This window comes from Ovis aries, chromosome 3 (genome assembly GCF_016772045.2).
Source record: "Ovis aries strain OAR_USU_Benz2616 breed Rambouillet chromosome 3, ARS-UI_Ramb_v3.0, whole genome shotgun sequence".
In the NCBI taxonomy this organism is placed as follows: domain Eukaryota; kingdom Metazoa; phylum Chordata; class Mammalia; order Artiodactyla; family Bovidae; genus Ovis; species Ovis aries.
In genome coordinates this window covers 213,234,963-213,256,426 of record NC_056056.1, presented here as the reverse complement: position 1 = coordinate 213,256,426, position 21,464 = coordinate 213,234,963, and the positions used below count along the sequence as shown (strand labels likewise).

General features: G+C 51.5%; 1 protein-coding gene across 2 annotated transcripts in view; it reads right to left on the bottom strand.

The window, feature by feature from the left end:
* Positions 1–21,464, bottom strand: part of B4GALNT3 (beta-1,4-N-acetyl-galactosaminyltransferase 3) — a 98,141-nt gene that overhangs the window by 17,600 nt on the left and 59,077 nt on the right. For both annotated transcript variants that reach the window (XM_042247674.1, XM_027968017.2), the window contains exons 2-3: positions 7,349–7,452; positions 6,325–6,402 (exon numbers count right to left, since the gene is read on the bottom strand). In XM_042247674.1, the coding sequence (XP_042103608.1) occupies positions 6,325–6,402; positions 7,349–7,452 (182 nt within the window). The remainder of the gene's footprint in view (positions 1–6,324; positions 6,403–7,348; positions 7,453–21,464) is intronic.

Sequence of the window (21,464 nt, the reverse complement as noted above, 5' to 3'; positions counted from 1 at the left end):
GGCTGGGGTGGGTGAGAGAGAGAATGCGGGCCGCGTAGGTTAGGGGCGGCCTGGGGCTGCTTGGAAGGAAAGAATGGGGACATTGTGCCACTTCTGGGGAAATTCCTGAGTCCTGTTTACAAGACCCAGTTGTCTCCTCCAAGCCGACCCCCTCCCTGCCCCTCCCCAGGAGACTCTTGAGTCCACAGAAAACAGAGGGTAGGGGGGGACACCCCCAGAAGTCTGCTTGTTCAGCCAGGGGGCCAGAGGCCACAGGGGCTGGGACAGGGGAAGGACGAGGGAGGAGGGAGCTGGCTGCCCCTACCTGCCCCATGGCCTGAGCCACAGGGGAAACCCAGGCAGGTGGACGAAAGTGTCCACATCCTGGGAGTTAGAGCCCTGATTCAGTCCACAGCCCACCCTCCAGCCACCCCTCACCCCTCTTAGGCTCTAGGCAGGGGTCCCCTGAGGGACTAGTCAGCACCTTCTTCCTCCCCAGGCCTTGATGGCGACCCCACCTTGGTTTGAGTCCCTCCAAGCTTTGGAGACACTGTGTCGGGCAGGGATGTAGGACTCGGGCTGGTCAGCACTGCCCTTTGCCCCCTTCTCACCATCCAGCAGGGTTAAGGCCCAGGGAGGAGCACTGGTTACTGCCAGGGCCAGAGCACATCCATGGCCAAAGACGGACCTGAAACGTCCAGTCACACGCAGCGGAGAAGATACCTGTTGAACCTTTTCCTTTCAGAGTTGACACTATTAGAGCCCAGAGAGGCAAACTGACTCCCCAAGGACACAGAGCAATGAACCCTGTGGAATTGGGAGGGCATGTAGGGGTATGAATACTGCCTGTGGGTGCTCACCTGGGAATGCCCACTGCCTTCCACCACGACAGGGCCTCTGCCAGGCCTCGCTGGCCTCACAGAGCCTCCCAACAGGATGGAGGTGTCTCCCACCACTGATTTCCTCACACTACCTGCAGAACTGTCTTTCTAAAGACAGATCCGGGGACTTGCCTCACGATCCAGTGGCTAAGACTCCACTGCAACTAAGAGTTTGCACGCGTAGCTGAAGATCCCACAGGCTGCAAAGAAGATCTAAGACCCCACATGCTGCAACTGAGACTCGGTGCAACCAAATAAATAGATAAAAACTGGGGGAAAAAAAAAAGTTTCTAAAGACAGATCTGACCATGCCACTCCGCCGCCTCACACCTCTGAGGGTTCCCAGAGGCTTCTGGACAAAACCTGGCTTTCCGGCCTCACCTCGCCCCTCTCCCAGTCACACCTGCCCTCCACCCACACACACTCCTCTCTGCCTTTGCAAACCGATTCCTGGTTGGAAGGCCTTTTCCTTTCTTCCCCCACCCAGCAAATTCTAGTTTAAGAATTTAAGAATCCTTTAAGGCTCTTCTCAAATCCCTCTTTGGGCGTCTACAATTTCTCCAGGCAGAGTTACAGCTCCCTCCTCGGGACTCCTTGCACATCTTAATTATCCAAGGGAACAAGTGCTCAGAGAAGCTAAACCTGGCGCCGTATGTTCCTTCATTTATCCTATAACCACTAGAGATGTTGGTACCAGTGTTGATGCAAAGATGGAAAGGGTTCCCTGGAGGAGAGACAGGTGGAAGTACGAGCCACCTGGGCCAGGGTTACTGCAGAGGCTGAGATGCAGACGGCGTGCAGGTGGTCCACCTCCCGGGGGTGGTGGGGCAGCCCAGCACTGGTGTGAGCATGGACCAGGCTGCTGCTTGGCCAGATTCACACTTACAAGACCAGCACACCTGGCAGGACCATGTGACCTTCACCCAGCAGGACAACTGAGGCCTGTACTCCAGACTATTTAGAGTCTCTACAGCCTCTGGATTCTTGCTTATACCTGCCCCTCAAGTGAGCTCCCCTTGGGAATCGAGGGGCTCCCAACTCTGGGTAAGAGATCTCTCTGGATGGAGGAAGGGACCAGAGCCCTATCTGGTGAAATCCTAGTGGGGGACATTACCCCCCTTTGAATAGATGCTCTGTGACTGAACTGTGATGTCACTTGTACCTCCCATGGTGACCACGTATGTGATGGTGGGGGTTCAGGGCCCTGAAAAAAGGCAGGTCTGATCTACACACAAACGTCCACAGCAGCATTATTACCAGGAGCTGAAAGCAGAAACAGCCCAAACACCCATTTCTGAGGAAAAGATAATGAGGTCCGTCCACACAGTGGAAGATTACTCAGCCGGAGAAAGGAATGAAGTCCTGATACAAACGCTGCCACATGGATGGGCCTTGAAAACATAATGCTAAGTGAGAGAAGCCAGACAAAAAGGCCATGTATAGTACAAGTCTGTCTGTATGAAGAGAGTCTTCATATAGAGAGAGTCTATCTGAATGGGCAGATCCAGAGAGACAGATTAGACTAGCATTTCCTGGGGGCTGGGGACTGGGGGTAGTGAGGCTATTAGGTGAGGGGTTTCCCTTAGTGGTGACGAAAACCTAGTAATATTAAATTGATAGTTATGGATGACAACTCTATGAATATACTAAGCGCTATTGACTTGTACACATTAACTGGGTGAATTATAGGGACTTCCCTGGTGGTCCAGAGGTTAAGAATCCACCTTCCAATGCAGGGGACCCAGGTTCAATCCCTGGTCAGAAAACCAACATCCAACATGCAACTGGAGCAACTAAGTTGGAATGCTGCAACTGAGATCCATCACTGACACTAAATACATCTTTTAAAATCATGAATTATACAGTACATGAACTATATCTCAATAAAACTGTTAGAGGGAAAAAAAGGGGCGGGGTGGAGCCTGAGAAGGGAAGTCAGAATCCCAGCCCTCGGGAGAGAGACACCGAGTCACGGAGCCCACGCGACATGACCCGTGGACTCCAGCTTGTTTTGATCTGACTCTGTATCCACCACATTTCTTTCCTGTAACGATGCTGGCTTTGTAGGGGGAGCAGAGTAGCAGACAGTGTTTGGCCAGTGGACCGAATACCGATGGTAAGTGAATGGACTGCCCCTGAGGTTTGTTAATTAGTGGGGTTTGCTAGTCAGAGTCTCATGATTTGGTCTGACAGGGACGGTGTCTGAGGGTAGTTATGCCATGAAGCCCTGCCCACCAGCTGTCTGCTCCCCATCTGAACGGCAGAGCGGTGACTAAGCCTGCTGCGCTGGAGAGCCACTTCTGGCCTCTGAGACTCTGAGCTGCCAGCTGAAGGCTGGGGAGGGCAGCCAGTCAAAGAAGAAACCACAGGCAGCCTTCCCGTGTTCTGTCCATGTTCGCCCACAGGGGAGGGTTGCAGGAGCTTTGCCACCTTGCGGAGTGACTGGTCAACCCCTTTGGAAGCCATTGCCCAGAAAGGGGTGATAACAGTGCAACCTGACAGCCCCGGACAGCTAGCAGATGCTCAGTAAAGCACTTCCGGCTGCAACTGTAAGTCCAAAGGCAGGAGACAGGTAAGGAGAGGGAATAGAGGTCCCCACGGAGGGCTAGAGGAGAGGGCCCCATGCAGCTGGACGACTGCATATGTGAGCTATCTAAACTGTCAGGACCTGAGTCTGACAGTTATTGGTGAGAATCCACCTTCCAGTGCAGGGGACCCAGGTTCAATCCCTGGTCACCAATTGTGGGGCGAGAGTGAAGGAGGTGGTGAAATGAGAAGACTGGATTGGTGATTCCCTGAAGATTCATGCGGGTTGTGAGGAGGATTTTATAAGCCACTTTCTTTTCTTCTTCTTCTTCTTCTTCTTTTTTTTTTTTTTTTTTTTGGGCTGCTTTGGGTGGCTTGTAAGATCTTAGTTCCCCAGCCAGGGACTGAATCCTGGCCCCCAGCAGTGAGAGCACGGAGTCCTAACCACTGGACTGCCAGCGAATTCGCTGTAAAAAGCCACTTTTAATAATAAAATACCAAAGTCAGTGGAAATCAGGCCTTTATCACCAAAAGGCTAAACACTTACTAAAAGATCAACTATTCCTTTTAAAAGTTAATCACATTTTAATCATTATTTACTATTTGTTACTGTTCTCCAGCAGTCATGTGTGGATGTGAGAGTTGGACTGTGAAGAAAGCTGAGTGCCGAAGAATTGATGCTTTGGAACTGTGGTGTTGGAGAAGACTCTTGAGAGTCCCTTGGACTGCGAGGAGATCCAACCAGTCCATTCTAAAGGAGATCAGTCCTGGGTGTTCTTTGGAAGGAATGATGCTAAAACTGAAACTCCAGTACTTTGGCCACCTCATGCGAAGAGCTGACTCACTGGAAAAGACTCTGATGCTGGGAGGGATTGGGGGCAGGAGGGAAAGGGGATGACAGAGGATGAGATGGCTGGATGGCATCACCGACTTGATGGACGTGAGTTTGAGTGAACTCCGGGAGTTGATGATGGACAGGGAGGCCTGGTGTGCTGCAGTTCATGGGGTCACAAAGAGTCGGACACGACTGAGCGACTGAACTGAACTGAGCTGAACTGAACTGTTTTCATCAAGATATGTATAGATATATCTTCAGAGCTTCCCTGATGGCTCAGTGGTAAAGAATCTGCCCACAATGTGAGAGATGGGGATTCGATCACTAGATTGGGAAGATCCCCTGTAGGAGGAAATGGCAACCCACTTCAGTATTCTTGCCTAGAAAATCCCATGGACAGATGATGAGTCTGGCAGGCTATAGACCATGGGGTCACAAAGAGTTGGACACAACAGAGGATGCAAACAGTTCATATATATCTCCATCCTTGACTGGCCAAGAAAAGCGGAAGAATTAATGATTAATAAATGCAGACTATGATGTAGTTACAATCTTTCAAAATAATTGGTTCATTAAGAAAAATGATCCAAACTGGCCTCAAGGGAGAGAAGGCTGAATCGCTGGACCAATGGTTTTCACAATACTATCTCCAGGTGGGGTGGGGCCTAATTACCCGATGATGTCACCTGGTACAGGTGTGCCAGTGATGTAATCCACTCTCTCAGGATTTAACCAGAGGCAATTTCACGGTAGATAACCTACCATCATATTTCAAATAACACTACCTCCTTCACTCTCGCCCCACAGCAAATGGGTGGACTGGGAATGAAATCACCCAGGCAGTAGGGACCAACCGGTGATAGGTGTGGATGAAGACAACTGGCTGGCCGCCAGCACCCGGCCAAGAAAGGCCTGGACAAGTTGCATGGTCCGACGCCCAAATTTAAAATGTTCACCCCCAAATCACCATGCTGCTCTGGAATGTCTGCACAAGCATTTACTCCAGGTAATCTTGTGTCTGTAATAAACCTCCAAGCCTGTTTCTATACCAAGAGAAAAAGAATCTGTCCAGTCCAACATAAACAAAAGGTGTGATGATGGTTATGACAATTTTTATTCACATGTTTGACAGCTTTCTATAAAAATTTTCTAAAGCAAGAGTTTCTTGGGATAAAGTCCCTCAGAGCACTGGTTTCATACAGCACTAAAGTTTAATGGAAAAAGGCAGTTCGGGAGGTGAATAAGTTTGGTACGTGTTGGGAGAAACCAAATCAAATAGAGGATGACAGAACTCAGCATCTTTCACGTACCAACATGTATTTTCAGGAAGTTGGATGTCTATAGATTTTAAACCATATTTCACAATGGATTCCTTTCTGACTGGAGTATCTTATGGGACTTAATGGTCCAAGAAAGACAGTTTGGGAAGCCAAATTTTATGACTGGGGACTGGCATAGACATGAAAGTCCCATAGCTTTCTTGAGCTTTACTTTTCTCACCCATAAAATGAGGACACTACGCTGTCCTACTGGGTCATAAAGCTGACAGGTTACAAACAAAGCCTGGCACATGGTAGTACTTTTGTGCTTAGTTGCTCACTCGTGTCCCACTCTGTGTGACCCCACGGCCTGTAGCCTGCCAGGTTCCTCTGTCCACAGGATTTTCCAGCAAGCATACCGGAGTGGATTCCAGGGGAATCTTCCCAACCCAGGGATTGAAGCTCCTGCGTTAGCAGGTGGATTCTTTACCACTGAGCCACCTGGGAAGCCCCCCGGCAAATGTCAGCACTTCTCTATGTTAGCTAAGGAAGAAAATTCAGTGAGCCTGGAACTCTAACTTTTTTCTTCAAATTAGATGGAAAAAAAAAACCCCTCTTTTTTGGCCGCACTGAGCTGCATGTGGGATCCTAGTTCCCCAACCAGGGATCGAACCCAAACTCCCTGCTGTGGAAGTGCAGAGTCTTAACTACTGGACCGCCAGGGAAGCCCCCGGATGAAAAACTTTAATAATAACCACTAGAATAAAATGCTCTGTGGCCTCTGGAGTTACCTACTAATATCAACACTGTTTTCTTAACACTGCCTTTCAAGGAGCAGCCTCACCTCTGAGAGCCAGGGCACCGGCTTATTCCACTTCAGGTAGCTGCTGTTTCCACTCCCACCACGTGCTGAGCCTGGATCCTGGCAGAACAGAGAAGAATGAACTTGGTGGGAATATGAAGGGGGCGATAGGACCGGGGCCCCCTGAACGTGCCTGAGGGGATGCAGAGGGTCAAGAGACACAGTCCTGCTGTCAGAAGCTTGTCAACTTAAGGACATTCCTATTTCTGGTCCACACACCGTCCCTCACCAACATACCTCTAATGTACACTTCTGGGATGTTTCTGCTTTCCTGACTTTTCTCAGTCTTCCCATACCAAAAGCATTTTTTTCTAATTAGACCAGGCTCTCCTGAGGACAGGGACCCTACCTCCCTCTTCCTCTACACCCCCTTAGGGTGTAACTCATTTATCCTAACATTTGTCCCCCTGGGGACACCCCAGCTCTTCCCTATCCTGTAGGTCCATGGGGTCAGTTAGGCTCTGGTCCAGCCTTGGGGGCAGTATCTGTTCTAGGCTCAGAAGCTCAACCTTATGGCTCCAGGCTGAACTGGCCTCGAATTCCCAAACCCCTACCCAGAGCTGCTTCTGGGGACCAGCAGCCCAAGAAACACTATCAGGAAAATGCTCCATTATTTGCAGCTATTTGCAGGGAGGGGTGTCTGTCTACCACATCATCTGCGACTCTTGGCTGCCAGCATCCTGGATTGTGACTGGAGGACCAGCCCAGTCACCCCAGCAGGAGGCGAGACGTGCTGGTCCTTCCTCCAGCCCCTGCTCTTGCAGAGATGGAGGCCACCTCCCTGGACAGCTCAGACATAATAAAGGCTTTGAGGAGGGAGGGCAGGATGGATATCTCTACCCACAAGGTAGGAGAGCCTGGGACACCAGCCTGCCATCCAGGGCGTCCCTCTGCTCTGCCTCTCCTAACACGGGAAAGCGGAGGATGCCCTCAGGGCTATGTGGGTGGGCGGGTAGGGGACCTGAGTTAAGGCAGCAGCAAGGGGACGGCTGACCCTGCCACGTACCTTGGGGCCCAGCCTCTGGGGACGGTAGAACTGCAGATTCGGGTCCACAGCCGGAATGTTTCTGCTGGCCAGAGCCTTGGCCAGCTCCCTCCAGCTGCCGTACCCTGAGGAGGGGAAAGAGGAAGAGAGGAACAAGGTCAGTATGACCCGAAGGTCGCACACATCCGTGAGACTCAGGGCAGGAAAACTGAGGAAATGGTGTTCCTTCTGTTGCTCCTCACGGCTGGCTGTGGGGGTGGGGGTGTCGGGAGACAATTACACCTTGGCCAAGGTCAACATGGCAGAAAGCGAGGACATGAGCTCATCTCCTGTTGGGATTTGCTGTCTTTCCCAAGTCAGAGAGGAAGCCAGGCCGGGTGAAAGCGGAGCTTTGTCCTGCCACGGTGACCACCACAGGCCGCCTCTGCAGGCCTAATTCGCCCAAACACCATCATGGGGAAGGGAGAGTCTCACAGGACAGTGGAGCTAAGCTTTTCCCTCCACAACTTTCCCTCCTCCAAGCCAGGGAGCCGGCGGGGTTGTCTGACTGGGAGGCCCTCCCCCTGCCCACCGCTAGTTGCTGGGCAGCTGGATAGGCCAGAGCTGGGGGTGGGGGCAGGAAAGGGTGAGCCAGGACCTGGCATCCACCAGTCGGATCTAGCAACAGCTGGAGACGTGAGATTCCAGGACCGGCTCCTCCTGGATTGACCTAGAGGCTGTGAGCCGGCTGACGCCTGTGCCCTCATGCACAACCTGAGAAGGTAAGAGCCACACCGCAGTGAGAACGAGGGGACACGTGTGCATTCACCATCACACAGAGGGGCTGCCGAGGGTAGGGTGGGAGAGTCAGAATTCAGCTGTCAGCACTGATGTCCACGGGGGGCTGGGGCTGTTCCCAGGTGAGGGGGATGCTTGAGCAGGACGGAGACTTTGATATGTGGAAACATGAGCCAGAATCACAGGCTTCCAGGAGCCAGGAGGGGCTTTGAAGACCACCTACTCGGGACTTCCCTGGGGGTCCAGTGGCTGGGACCCTGGGCTCCCAGTGCAGGGGGCCCGGGTTTGATCCCTGGTCAGGGAACTAGATCCCACATGCCACAGTTAAAACTCGGCATAGCCAAGAAAAAAACAAGACCACCTAGTCCTCATTTCAGGTGAGGAAATGGAGCCCCAGTTATCTGGGTTCACTCAGCAAACACAGTTGACCCCCTGTTCATGAGGGGTACGTTTAAGACCCCCCCAGCAGATATCCTGAAACCACACATAGTATCAAACTACATATATATGCTGTTTATTCCTACGCACCTATGATTAAATTTAATTAGACATGGTGAGAGATCAATAATATGAAAAGTAAAATAGAACAATAATAGAGTGTATCATAATAAAAGTTATATGAGTCACTCTGTCTCAAAATATTTTACTGTACAAAGTGAATGCCTTTTCCATCTTAACTGAGCACTTACTTATCATGCACTGAAGCTATACCTTGAGCAGTTTCAGGTTTGACAGCAAAACCAGTACAAATTTCCTTTCCCTTCTTCACAATTTCAGGAGTAGAAGATTTGCTCTTGCTGTAGATCTCAGCAACCTTAGTATATGATTTTTTTTTCTTTATTAGTTTTCATCTCTTCACTTAAAAGAAGCACTTTAAGGGACTTCCCTGGTGGTCCAGTGGTTAAGACTTTGTACTTCCACTACTGGGAGCACAGGTTCGATCCCTGCTCTGGGGAACTAAGATCCCACATGCCACATGGTGTGGTCAAAAAGAAGCAACACGTTAAGGCTTCCCTTTGGCAAATTCACATTGCCAGCATTACTACTCTTGCACTTCAGGGACAGTGTTAAGTAGAATAAGAGTCACTTGAACACAAGCAGTGCAATGCCAGGACAGGCTGATAACCAAGATGGCCACTAGGAGACCAACGGCGGGATGTGGGGGAGAAAGAGGGTGACCCACCTCCTGGGAAGGACGGAACTGGACAGTGAGAGATTTCATCACACTGATCAGAACAGTATACCACTGAAAGCTTATGAATCGCTAATTTCTGGAATGGTCAATTTAATATTTTCAGACTGTGGTTGACCCTGGGTAATGGGAACATTAAAAGTGAAATCATGTCATGGATGGGGCAACCACTATAGTTCGGACGGAAACCACTTCGCTGCAAAGGTGCAGGAACCTTTGCAACAGCTTCTTCAAGATGCCCCTAGGACAGCGACTTCCCTGGGGGTCCAGTGGCTAAGACTCTGGACCCCAGAGTCTAATTAACAACAGTACACAGTAATACATATTTAAGTAATATACATTCAATGCATATACAGTAATGTACATTGAATGTATATACATTGAATACAAGAGGTCTTGAAATTGACCACTTGAATGTATATTCAATGTATATTTGACCACTTAACAGACCCAGCCTGTCTGTCTCACCGGCCAGTGTTTCCTCATCCAGCCTACATTTTCTCCTGGGGATGCTGTCTGGGGAAGACTGTGGGGAATCTGGCGGGCAGAGGTCTCAGCTGGAGATAGGTACCCCTGGGTTTCTATGCTCCCAATGCAGGGGGCCGGGGTTCTATCCCTGGTCAGGGAACTCAATCCCACCTACCGCAACTAAGAGTTTCCATGCTGTAACTAAAGATCCCGTGTACCACAACTAAGACCCAGCACAGCCAAAAAAGCAAATACATAAATGTTTTTTAAATGACCCCCCAGGCCACCATAGCGGGTGCTGCATGGGAGTGAGACTGGCATCACTGGCCCCTAGGAGCCAAGAGCCGCCCGGAGGCCGAAGAGTCCTAGGACGCCCACACCAGCACTGGTAGAGACACTGCCAGCCAAGCAGAAACAGAGGAAAGAGCGCAAACCACAAACACAGGCCACAGCAGGTAGACACCAGCATTTTGCCCAGGTGTGTGTGTGAGTGACTCTGGGAGAGGCAGTTGGAAAGTGGGGTGCAGTGGGGGCTTTTCTTGCCCAATTACGTTCTGGGGGTGGCCCCTCAGGGTTTCCTTCGCACCTCCCAGGCACGATCTCATCGGAGCCTTACAGAACCTGGGGAGATGAGCCAGGTCTGATTACCCCACTGCACAGATGGGGAAAGAGACGCTGAGAGCTGAAGGTCACAGAATCCACTGTTGTTGCAAAGCCAGGGTCAGCACAGACAGCCTGTCTGTCTCACTGGCCAGTGTTTCCTTGTCCAGCCTACATTTTCTCCTGGGGATGCTGTCTGAGGAAGACTGTCGGGTATCTGGCGGGCAGAGGTCTTAGCTGGAGATCGGTGCCCATGGGTTTCTATGCAGACATTAGCCGTCTGCTGGTGGTGTGTTTATCGAGACTTTTGCAGGTTTATCCCACTGCATCAAGGTCTCTGCTGTTTCCATGGCGGGCCAGCTGGCAGGCAGAAACAGGTCAGACTAGTTCAATGCAGAGAGATGTTTTAGGGAAGCAGGATTCTGGGGCTGGTGATGTGAGATGAGGACAGGGGAGGGGAGCGGAAGGAGGAAGAGTGTTCCGGACCTGGTCCTGACTTTCTGCACCAGCTCACAGGAGAGATGCTTGTCCCCAACTAACCCTGCTCAGACACCACTAACAATGGAGCCCCATCTCTGCCCAGGCCCCGGGGGCTCTGGGTTAGTGGCAGGGGCAGAGGGCCCAGGGGACATGTGATTCACACCGTGGGAAGGGTGGACAGGCACTGCCTTGTCTCTGCCTGGGGACGATTGGGTCACCTGTTCTTGACTCTGTGTGGTGACTGAAGACCATCTCCTTGTAGACACAGGCATGAGGACACAACTCTAAAAACACAACGCACCGCATTCTCACACACAGGGGTTCCTGTGTGTCTCACACCCACATTCTTTCCCACAGACTTGTCTTCAGTTCCAGCCAAATTCTCTGGCTCCTGGAAGTCACACAGAAGGCGAGATGACTCGCCCCATGGTCGATGGACTCTCACCGTGGTCTCACCATGCCCTGTCCTTGTGTTTGCTGGGAAGGGACAAGGAACGCCCACTGCTGGACCAAACTCTGGATGGGCTCCTCTGAGCTCTCTTTTTCACTAGGCCTTGTCCTTGGGCCCTGTCCTTGGCCTGCCCAGCCCAGGTTTTAGGAAGAATCCTGTTAAGTCTGCTTATAGAATTCCCCCTATCCTTGATAGCTGAACCTGATAGGTAGCCAGGGTCCTGTTAGGCTTTGCTGGCAGGAGTCCCCCAGCCTGATGGCTCCTCCTGGTCACTTCCCATCCACTAACCCATCACTCTGCCTATGCGCTGTGAATCCCCAGCTGCCTTTGCTGTCTTTGGAACTGAGCTTAGCTCTATACCATGGTCTTTCTCTCATATTGTGACAGTTCTGAGTTCAATCTGTCCGTCACCTTTAACTTGTGCCTGGCTCTACTTCTGTCTCTTTTTAAAAAAATTATTTATTTATTTTAATTGGAGGATAATTACTCTACAATATTGTGATGGGTTTTACCAGATATCAGTATGAATCGTGTATAAATGTATGAATCATGTGTGAATAGGCATACATGTGTCTCCTCCATCCTGAACCCCCCTCCCACCTCCCTTCCCACCCTGTCCCTCTAGGTTGTCCCAGAGCACCGGCTTTGGGTGCCCAGCATCATACACAAAACTCACAGGGGCCATCTGTTTTACATATGGTAATGTGCCAGGAGAAATATCAATAACCTCAGATATGCAGATGACACCACCCTTATGGCAGAAAGCGAAGAACAAAAGAGCCTCTTGACGAAAGTGAAAGAGGCGAGTAAAAAAGTTGGCTTAAAGCCCAACATCCAGAAAACTAAGATCATGGCATCCGGTCCCCTCACTTCATGGCAAATAGATGGTGAAACAGTGGAAACAGTTTTGGGCTCCAAAATTACTGCAGATGGTGATTGCAGCCACGAAATTAAAAGACGCTTGCTCCTTGGAAGGAAAGTTATGACCAACCTAGACAGCATATTAAAAAGCAGAGACATTATTTTGCCAACAAAGGTCTGTCTAGTCAAGGCTATGGTTTTTCCAGTGGTCACGTATGGATGTGAGAGTTGGACTGTGAAGAAAGCCGAGAGCCAAAGAATTGATGGTTTTGAACTGTGGTGTTGGAGAAGACTCCTGAGAGTTCCTTGGACTGCAAGGAGATCCAACCAGTCCATCCTAAAGGAGATCAGTCCTAGGTGTTCATTGGAAGGACTGATGTTGAAGCTGACACTCCAATAGTCTGGCCACCTGATGGGAAGAGCTGACTCACACTGGAAAAGACCCTGATGCTGGGAAAGACTGAGGGCAGGAGAAGGCGATGACAGAGGATGAGATGGTTGGATGGCATCACTGACTCGATGGACATGAGCTTGGGTGGACTCTGGGAGTTGGTGATGGACAGGGAGGCCTGGCATGCTGCAGTTCATGGGGTCGCAAAGAGTCAGACACGACTGAGCAACTGAACTGAACTGAACTGAACTGATGCTGGGAAAGATTGAGGGCAGGAGGAGAAGGGGACGACAGAGGATGAGATAGTTGGATGGCATCATCGACTCAATAGACATGTTTGGGTAGGCTCTGGGAGTTGGTGATGGACAGGGAGGCCTGGTGTGCTGCAGTTCATGGGGTCACAAAGAGTCAGACAAGACTGAGTGACTGAACTGAACTGAATGTGTATATCTCAATGCTATTCTCTCAGTCATCCCACCTTCTCCTCCCACTGAGTCGAAAAGTCTGTTCTTTATGTTGGTATCTCCTTTGCTTCTTTTTTTTTTTCTTTGGCTACACTACGTGGCATGCAGACTCTTAGTTCTCCAACCAAGGATCGAACCTGCATCCTCTGCAGTGGAAGTGTAGAGTCTTAACCACTGGACTGCCAGGGAAGTCCCTTTATTTCTCTTTAAAAGAGGGTAAGAGGTGGGTTTCCCAGTGAACAAGGATGAATCCACTGAGGGGAGGGGAGGCCAGTGATTAAACCTAACTGGGCCCTGCCTGGGTCACAGATGGAGGGCCCAGTTAGGTATATGGCTTTGAAATACCTGGAGCGAGACAGTCAACAGCCCAGGTTAGCAATTCAAGGAGCAGGAAATGCTCTTTGCAGATGTCACAGTATGGAAAAGACAAGGCGGCTCTGGAGTCAGAAAGGTCTCTCTGGGTTTCCTCCATGAGAAACAGTGGCCGGACCGCGTACAGTGGCCGGACCGCGTGAGCAACTAGTCGAAGCTCTATGGCCTGGTTTCCTCCTCCAGCTGGTGGGGGTGATGATGCCTGCCCCACGGGAATGCCACTAGGAGACAGTGATGTCCGTCAGGCCTGGTGTGCGGTTGGACACAGTTAACACTCCTTCCTCCAACATCTGCTGAAGACATGAACTCCAGACGCTTCAAAATGCTGCAAACCACAGACAGCCAGTGGCCACTGCTTTCCTCTTTGTACAGAGCAGGAAGACCGCAGGCCAGCAGTGACTCCATGGTAGGGGTACAGACAGTCTCCTCTCTGCTGCCCAGCTGCTCCCTGCACCCCTCCCATTACCCACCTATGCCCCCCTACCCTCCACCCCTGTTAATATTCACTGAGTCCGTAATAGGCATCAGGCATTGCACGGGGCTTTTCCTGTGTTCACCCTGCCAGTGGAGACCCCAGCCCTGATCAGCCTCTGCAGGGACCAGGAGCTAAAGAATGTGCTAATTCAACTACTGACACTTGTCACCTGCCCTCAGCTAAGTGAACTCCCACTCCCAGCCAGAGTGCCAGCTGCCAGGGCCTGTCTCTCCTGCACCAGGTGTCACATTTGTGCCGGGAGACAGACACCCCCATCTCAGGTGACAGACAAAGCACCAGCAATGGGCCTCACATTCTGCCCTCACAGAGCTGGGCTATCAAGTTCAGCATCAGCCCCCACGCTGCCAACACTCCTCCTCTGCAAGCATAGACTCTTCAAAGGCCTAAAGATCATCTCTTCAGCTCTTTGGTGAAAATACGGCATATGCACAGCCCTTGGTCCTTTATTATCTTTTTTTTTTCCCCAAAAAAACTCTAATGTATATTATTTCATTGCATCCTCACTACCTCCCTGTGAACTGTCATCCTCCTTAGAGATGAAAGAACACAAAAGTGAAGTCACACAGTGAATAAGATCGTCCATGTAAAGGACTCGGTGTTGGAACACAGCAAGCAGTTAACACGTTGCAGCTCAAAATTTCAACATTGGTCACGTGTTGCTCAGTTGTGTCCGACTCTTTGCAACCCCGTGGACCGTAGCCCTCCAGGCTCTTCTCGGACCCGACTGAGGCGACTTGGCACACATGCACTTTTGGCAGATCTGAAACTTGCATTCATTTCTCCTGGTCTCTGGTCTGAGTTTCTTGCTGATATTGTCACGTGGTCCACAGAGATGTTCCCATGAGGGAGAGAGGCAGCTTCTGGCTGCTCAGACAGATCTGGGGTCGTTGGTAAAGGTTTAACTGATGGACTGGACATGGGGAGAGGAATCAAGAATGACTCAGAGGGAACCCTCTTGCACCGTTGGAGGAAATGCAAACCACTATGGAGAACAGCATGGAGGTTCCCTTAAAAAAACAAACCACAGTACTCCCATGAGTGAAGTCGCCCAGTCGTGTCCGACTCTGCTACCCCGTGGACTATAGCCCACCAGGCTCCTCTGTCCAAGGGATTTTCGAGGCAAGAATACTGGAGTGGGTTGCCATTTCCTTCTCCAGGGGATCTTCCCAACCCAGGGAGAACCCAGGTCTCCCACATGGCAGGCAGATGCTTTAACCTCTGAGCCACCAGGGAAGTCCTCCCATATGACCATATGACAGTCCTCCCATATGACCCAGCGATCCCACGAGTGGGCATATACCTCGAGAAAACCATGATTCAGAAGGACACATGTACCCCAGTGTTTACTGCAGCTTTATCTACAATAGCCAGGATATGGAAAGAACCTAAATGTCCAATGACAGATAAGTGGTTAAAAAAGATGTGGTTCACATAGACAATGGAATAGTACCCAGCCACTGAAAGGAACGAAATAGGGTCATTTGCAGAGACATGGATGGACCTAGAGTCTGTCATATAGAGTGAAGTAAGTCTGAAAGAAAAGAACAAATATCCTATATTAATATACGAGGAATCTAGAGAAATGGCACAGATGAACTTACTTGCAGGGCAGGACTAGAGACACAGACGCAGAGAACAGTCTTGCGGACACAGCGGGGGAAGGGGAGGATGGGACACACTGGCAGAGCAGTGCTGGCGTGTGCATGACCACGTGTGAAACAGAGCTAGTGGGAAGCTGCTGTATGGCACAGGGGGCTCAGCCTGGCACTCTGTGATGCCCTAGAGGGGTGGGATGGCAGGTGGGGAGGGAGCAGATTACAGGTATATATATATATATATATATGTCTGATTCACTTCGTTGTACAGCAGAAACACAATATTGTAAAGCAATTAAATTCCAATTTTAAAAAATGATTCTGGATTTGTACCCTGGCAGTTGGAAAACTGGAGTTGCCATCCCTCAGATGGGGAGGACGGGTGTCAAAGGAGAGGGGCAAGCATGGCGGCAGGGGCAGTTGTGGGGAGAGGCGCGGTGCGGTGCATCCGGCAGGCAGGGGCGATGGACCACCTCCGGCCTGGGCAGGGCTGCACTGTAAAGGGCTGGCGTCTGCCCGAGCTAAGATGCACTTTGCAAGATGGGAAGGCCTGAGCCCTCGAGGGCCGCAGGAAGGCGGGGCTGAAGGATGAGCCAGGAGGGCGGGTAAAGGACCCAAAGACCTGAGGTGAATGCAGACGATTTGCTAAGAAGCTCAGCATCTGTACAGAGACAAGGTGATGAACCCTGGAGGAGCCGAGCAGAGAAAGAGCCCTCGTCCCACCAGAAGAACAGCAGGCTGTCCAGAGCACGGGAGGTCGTGACGCCCTGGCACTGCTCCACCAAGGCTGGGAACCAGCACTGCTTCCCAGGACCAGAAAGCAAGACTGACTCTGACCTTGGCATGCACCTGAGGGCCAGTCACATGGGCCCAGCAGAGCAAAGCTGCTGTGGCTGGACGCCAGCAGGCCCGGGGCGCCACGAGAAACCCAAGGTGGCACAGACAGCCAGGGGTGGAGCCAGGGACTGTCACCTGGGAGAGAGCCTCGGACGGCAAAAACACAGCCTTTTCTTTCCAGTCGTGACACCCCGGGGACCTGATGCAAGAAGAACGGTTATTACTGCAACCTTAGCATGTACGGGTCACACACATGTTTATGGTAACAGAAATACAGATGATTCTATTCAGGACAACAAGCCTAGAGGAAATCAGGACTGAGAGGATAAAAACCTCACTGAAGTCACAGGGACAGCAGGTAGGGTTTGAACCCTGAACCCTAAATTCCATGCTCTACGGGACACACTTGAGAACCCAATCCAATTCTGTCGCCACCAACACCGTCACTTCCTACTCACCCCCATACCTCCCACACTAGCTCCTGCCCCTCCAATTTAGCCAATAACACCTCCCCAAACAAGCCCCGGAGCAGCCGTGCCTGCTTGCTTAGTCGCTGAGTCGTGTCTGATTATTTGCGACCCCGGCTCCTCTGTCCATGGGGATTCTCCAGGCATGAATATGGTAGTCGGTAGCCATTCCTTTCTCCAGGGGATCTTCCCAACCCAGGGATCAAACCCAGGTCTCCCACATTGCAGGCAGAGCCACCTAGTGGCATTGAGCCACCAGGGAAGCCTAAGAATAATAGAGTGGGTGGCCTATCCCTTCTCCAGGGGATCTCCCCAACCCAGGGACTGAACTGTGTCTCTTGCATTGTAGGTGGATTCTTTACCATCTGAGCTACCAGGGAAGCCCAGAAAGACCCAAACACCCCCGAAGAGCTAGAAAACCGGACAGAAGGTATTTGCACACAGGCCTAGTCTCTGAGTCTCATCCTTCTCAACACAAGGACAAGCCAAGCAGCAGCTGTGGGTTACGCTCTCTCGGAGTTCAGGTGCGTGGGTAGGAAGGGGGTATGGGATGGGAGATGCGTGGGTCCCCAATGTCTCCCCAAACCCCCTGATTTGATAAGCAGAGATACAGGAAGGGCCCCAAAGAGCCTCTTCCCCTCCCTGCCTGCCGCCCCCTCCAGCTGCTGTGCTCAGAGTCAAACAGCCAGCTGCCCTCTCCTCCCTGCCAAGCTAGTTTCTCACTCTCCCAGCACCCCGCTGAGCCAGCCAGGAGCTGCTGCGGGACCTGGATGAGCAGGGCAGGCGGGGGCTTGCCAGTCAGACACCAGGGACTGTCCCTACCACCCTACCTGGGCCACCTGAGGGGACCCAAAGAGGGCAATGGAGCTGTGCAGGGACGTGCTGGGCACTTTAGCCCTGCTACCCATGTCCTGCTCATCTGGACTCCCAGATCTGAGTGAAAGACTCTAAGAGGGTGGATGAAGCAAGGAGTCCGAGGGAGGGAGCAAATGCCCTTTGTCTTCTGTGCTCCACTGGGGGAGCACAGGATGAGCCTGCACATGGACCCGCCCTGTAACTTCCTGCCACCCCTCAGCCGTGGACTGACCCACATCGGCCCCCCTGAAGGTCTGGCCAGGCCCCAGGGCACCTCCAGAACATTCTCATCATCACCATCACCGTGACAAAGAAAAAACAGAACTGACAACCTTTCAGGCCCTGGGTACACGTCCAGGTCAATACAGCACAGTCACAGCTACACACACAGTTCTGTCTGGGGGAGTTTTGACAAAGACGCTTGATGAAATTTGATGGCTTCTGGAAAATCTAGAGGTAACAGGGTCCAGGGGGGCCTCCCAGGTGGTGCTAGTGGTAAAGAACCTGCCTGCTGGTTCAGAAGACATAAAAGACTCGGATTTGATTCCTGGGTCAGGAAGATCGCTGGAGGAGAGAATGGCTACCCACTCCAGTATCCTCACCTGGAATTGAGGAGCACTTTGATCCCATGAACAGAGGAGCCTGGTGGGCTACAGTCCATGGGATCACAAGATACAACTGAAGCAACTCAGCACACGGACACACAACAGGGTCCAGGGTTTCTAAAACTGGCCCACACCCACTTAACCCCTGGGTGGGTGGACATGGACGAGGACCCCTCAGGTCAGACTGTCTTGTCCAGTCATCCCTCCGGACTGGGACACAGACAAGCTTCTAAACGTGGAGAAGCAGAGGGACGACCCTTTCCTGTCTTGGAGAAAAGCAGGAGTTTAGAGGTGGTCAAGGGTAAGCAGTTGGCAGATGGGGAAGAGCATGAGTCAATGAACCAACCAATCCCCAGGCATTTACTGAGCACCTGTTATATCCTTGGAGCTCAGCCAAGTGTTGCGATGGAGAAAAAGGTAGAAGTGGAGTCCTTCCCATCCCTCCACTCCAGGTGCACTTGGGACGGACGTCGTGTAAATGAAGGGACTGATGTGTCTGTGGCCTCCTGTGCCTGCTCTGGATTCGGGCCCCACCCCGCCAGGGTGAGCACAAGCAGACACAGGTGCACAAGCAGACGACAGACAGGTGCACCTCGGGCAGCTGGGTTCACGGGAGCTAACGGCACGATACTGTGGCTATCTCCCAGACTTGCGGGAACCTCAGACAAAGTGCTCTACTAACATTTCTTGGGGTCAGAGAACCAGTCTCTAGGATCCCAGAGTTCAAGAGAGGCAACACCGATAGAAGAAAACCCTGGAGTCAGCCCAGCAGACAGGACCTCCCTGAAGACCTGACGTGGCCCACGGAAGCCCTGGCGTTTGGAGCCACCGTGGGCTCTAGGCACTTGGGCTTCTGTAGTTGTGGTGCATGGGCTTGACTGTGCCATGGCGTGTGGATCTTCCTGAATCAGGGATTGAACCTACCTCTCCTGCACTGGCAGGCAGATTCTTTACCACTGAACCACCAGGGAAGCCCCGGCTCATTAAAAAAAAAATATTTCCTAACAAGTATCCTTTGTTTGTTGAGTGGGAAAATAACAGAATCCAAAGGAAGGAGGAAGAGAGAGGAACCCTGAGGCTAAGACAGTTTCCAAGGTCCACAGAGGGACTCAGTTTGGCACCTGGAGCCATGGAACCGCAGCCCCCTTCCCCGCTTCCCCGCAAACCCCCCCCCCCCCCGCCTTCCCCCCCCCCCCCCTCCCGCCGTGTCTCCGCTGAAAACAAGGTACTCTTTCAAGCATCTTGCTTCTCCCTTCTCCATCAGCCTGAGGGCAAGGAAGATGCAGGGTCTGATCTGAAGGGCTGCCAGCTGCCAGAGGGGGAGGTCTGACGGAGCTACTTGCCAAAGTCAAGCTAAGGTTGTTGTAACCTGTCCTGGGAAGGAAGGCAAGGAGTGGGGAAGAAGGGCATGCCCACAGCTGCTCTGGTCTCCAACAGAGAACCTGGAGCCTACATTCCCTGTGCCCCAGAATATCACTCAAGGGTGAGACCACACTTAGGATGGAGGCCATCACCATGTGATACCCCCAGTCCCGAGTTGGCATCCCATACCATCCAGATCCATCCATAGGATCCATCAGATCAGAGCTCTCTTATATGTTCATCCCGATCCTATTGAAGAGGAAAAGTTAAAATTTTACATAACGTCCTGCTCATTCTGCCTCTGTAACTCAGCTTGCTCCTTATAAAGTCTGGATCGTGTAGGTCACCTAGTCTCAGAAAGTGGGAACTTAACAATACTAGGAACTGGAGCTTGTCTCAGTCACCCTTGTCCTGCTCTTTGAAATTGTCCAGCCCTGCAAGTCTGCTTAATTACGCCTGTCTGGTTAAAGGTTAGGCATCCCCTTCCCCATCTTGACTGCTGTTCCCACACATGAAACCCCTTAGCTTAAACAAGTGTATTAGCAGCTAGTGTTGCCCACTACTGTAGATCTATAAAAACTCTGTAACCCCTTTGTTCAGGGCTCAGAGCTTGGGTGTTAACTCCTCTGAGCCTACTGGTATAATAAACCTGAGTTTTCCAACTCTCCGAATGTGGTGCTTGGGCAATTACTGGTTTCTACAACACTATGATCGTGTCCACCTTGCTGATGGGTCACAGAGACCCACAGCCTAGTTACTGGATTTGCCTAACAATGTCAAAGAGAAGCCTGGGTAAGCCCAGGCTAGAGCCAAGGGCTCAATGCTCACCACATCACAGCACGATACTCACCTGTGGCTGTGGGATTCAGTGGGCTACAGGGAGCCTGGGTGGGGGAGGAGCTGGCTGCACCCACTCTGGAAGAGGGTCAACCATTAGCACCAGGCTGGCAGCAATCAGGTCTCATTATTATATTCCCACCATGTAAATCGGTTGGAATTAGAACCACCATGCTACTTCCTGTCTCTATGAATCTGACCATTGGACATCTCATCTAAGTAGAATCATACAGTATTTGCCCTTTATGTCTAGCTTCTCTCACTTAATATTTTCAAGATTCATCCACATGGTATCATGTGTCAGAATTTCCTTCCTTGTGCAGGCTGGACCACATCCCATCGTATGGATGGACCACATTTTGTTTCTCCGTTCATCCGCTGATGGACATCTGGGTCATATCTACCTTTGGCCACTGTGCTCTGAACACGGGTGGGTGAGTGTCGGTTCCAATCCCTGCCTTCTTTCCGGAAGGCACTGTCTTTTAAACTGCTAAAAATGGACTCTCCTGGCGGCACAGAGGATAAGAATCCACCTGCCAAGTTAGGGGATGCAGGTTCAATCCCTGGCCTGGGAAGATTCCACATGTTGAGGAGCCAAGAAGTCCCTATGTCACAACTTCTGAGCCAGAGCTATAGAGCCTGCAAGCTGCACCTACTTAAGCCTGCACACTCTAGGGCCCATGAGCCACAACTATGGAAGCCCACGCTCCTAGAGCCCCGTGCTCTGCAACGAGAGAAGACACGGTAATTAGAAACCCACGCACCACACCTAGAGATTAGCCCTCCGCTCATGGTAACTAGAGAAAGACCTCGTGCAGCAACAAAGACCCAGTGCAGCCAAAAATAAATACTACAAGAAAATCCACTCTCTTATACTGCCTAAGCGTTTGCCCGTTCTTCCAGAGACAGGCCAGAGGGTGGGGATCAGGCCACCACCCTCATGGTAGAGACACGGTGGGAACCTCGTGTTCACCTGAGGATACACGTGGTTTGGGGACCGTTGATGCGAGCAGAGAGCAGCCTCCCC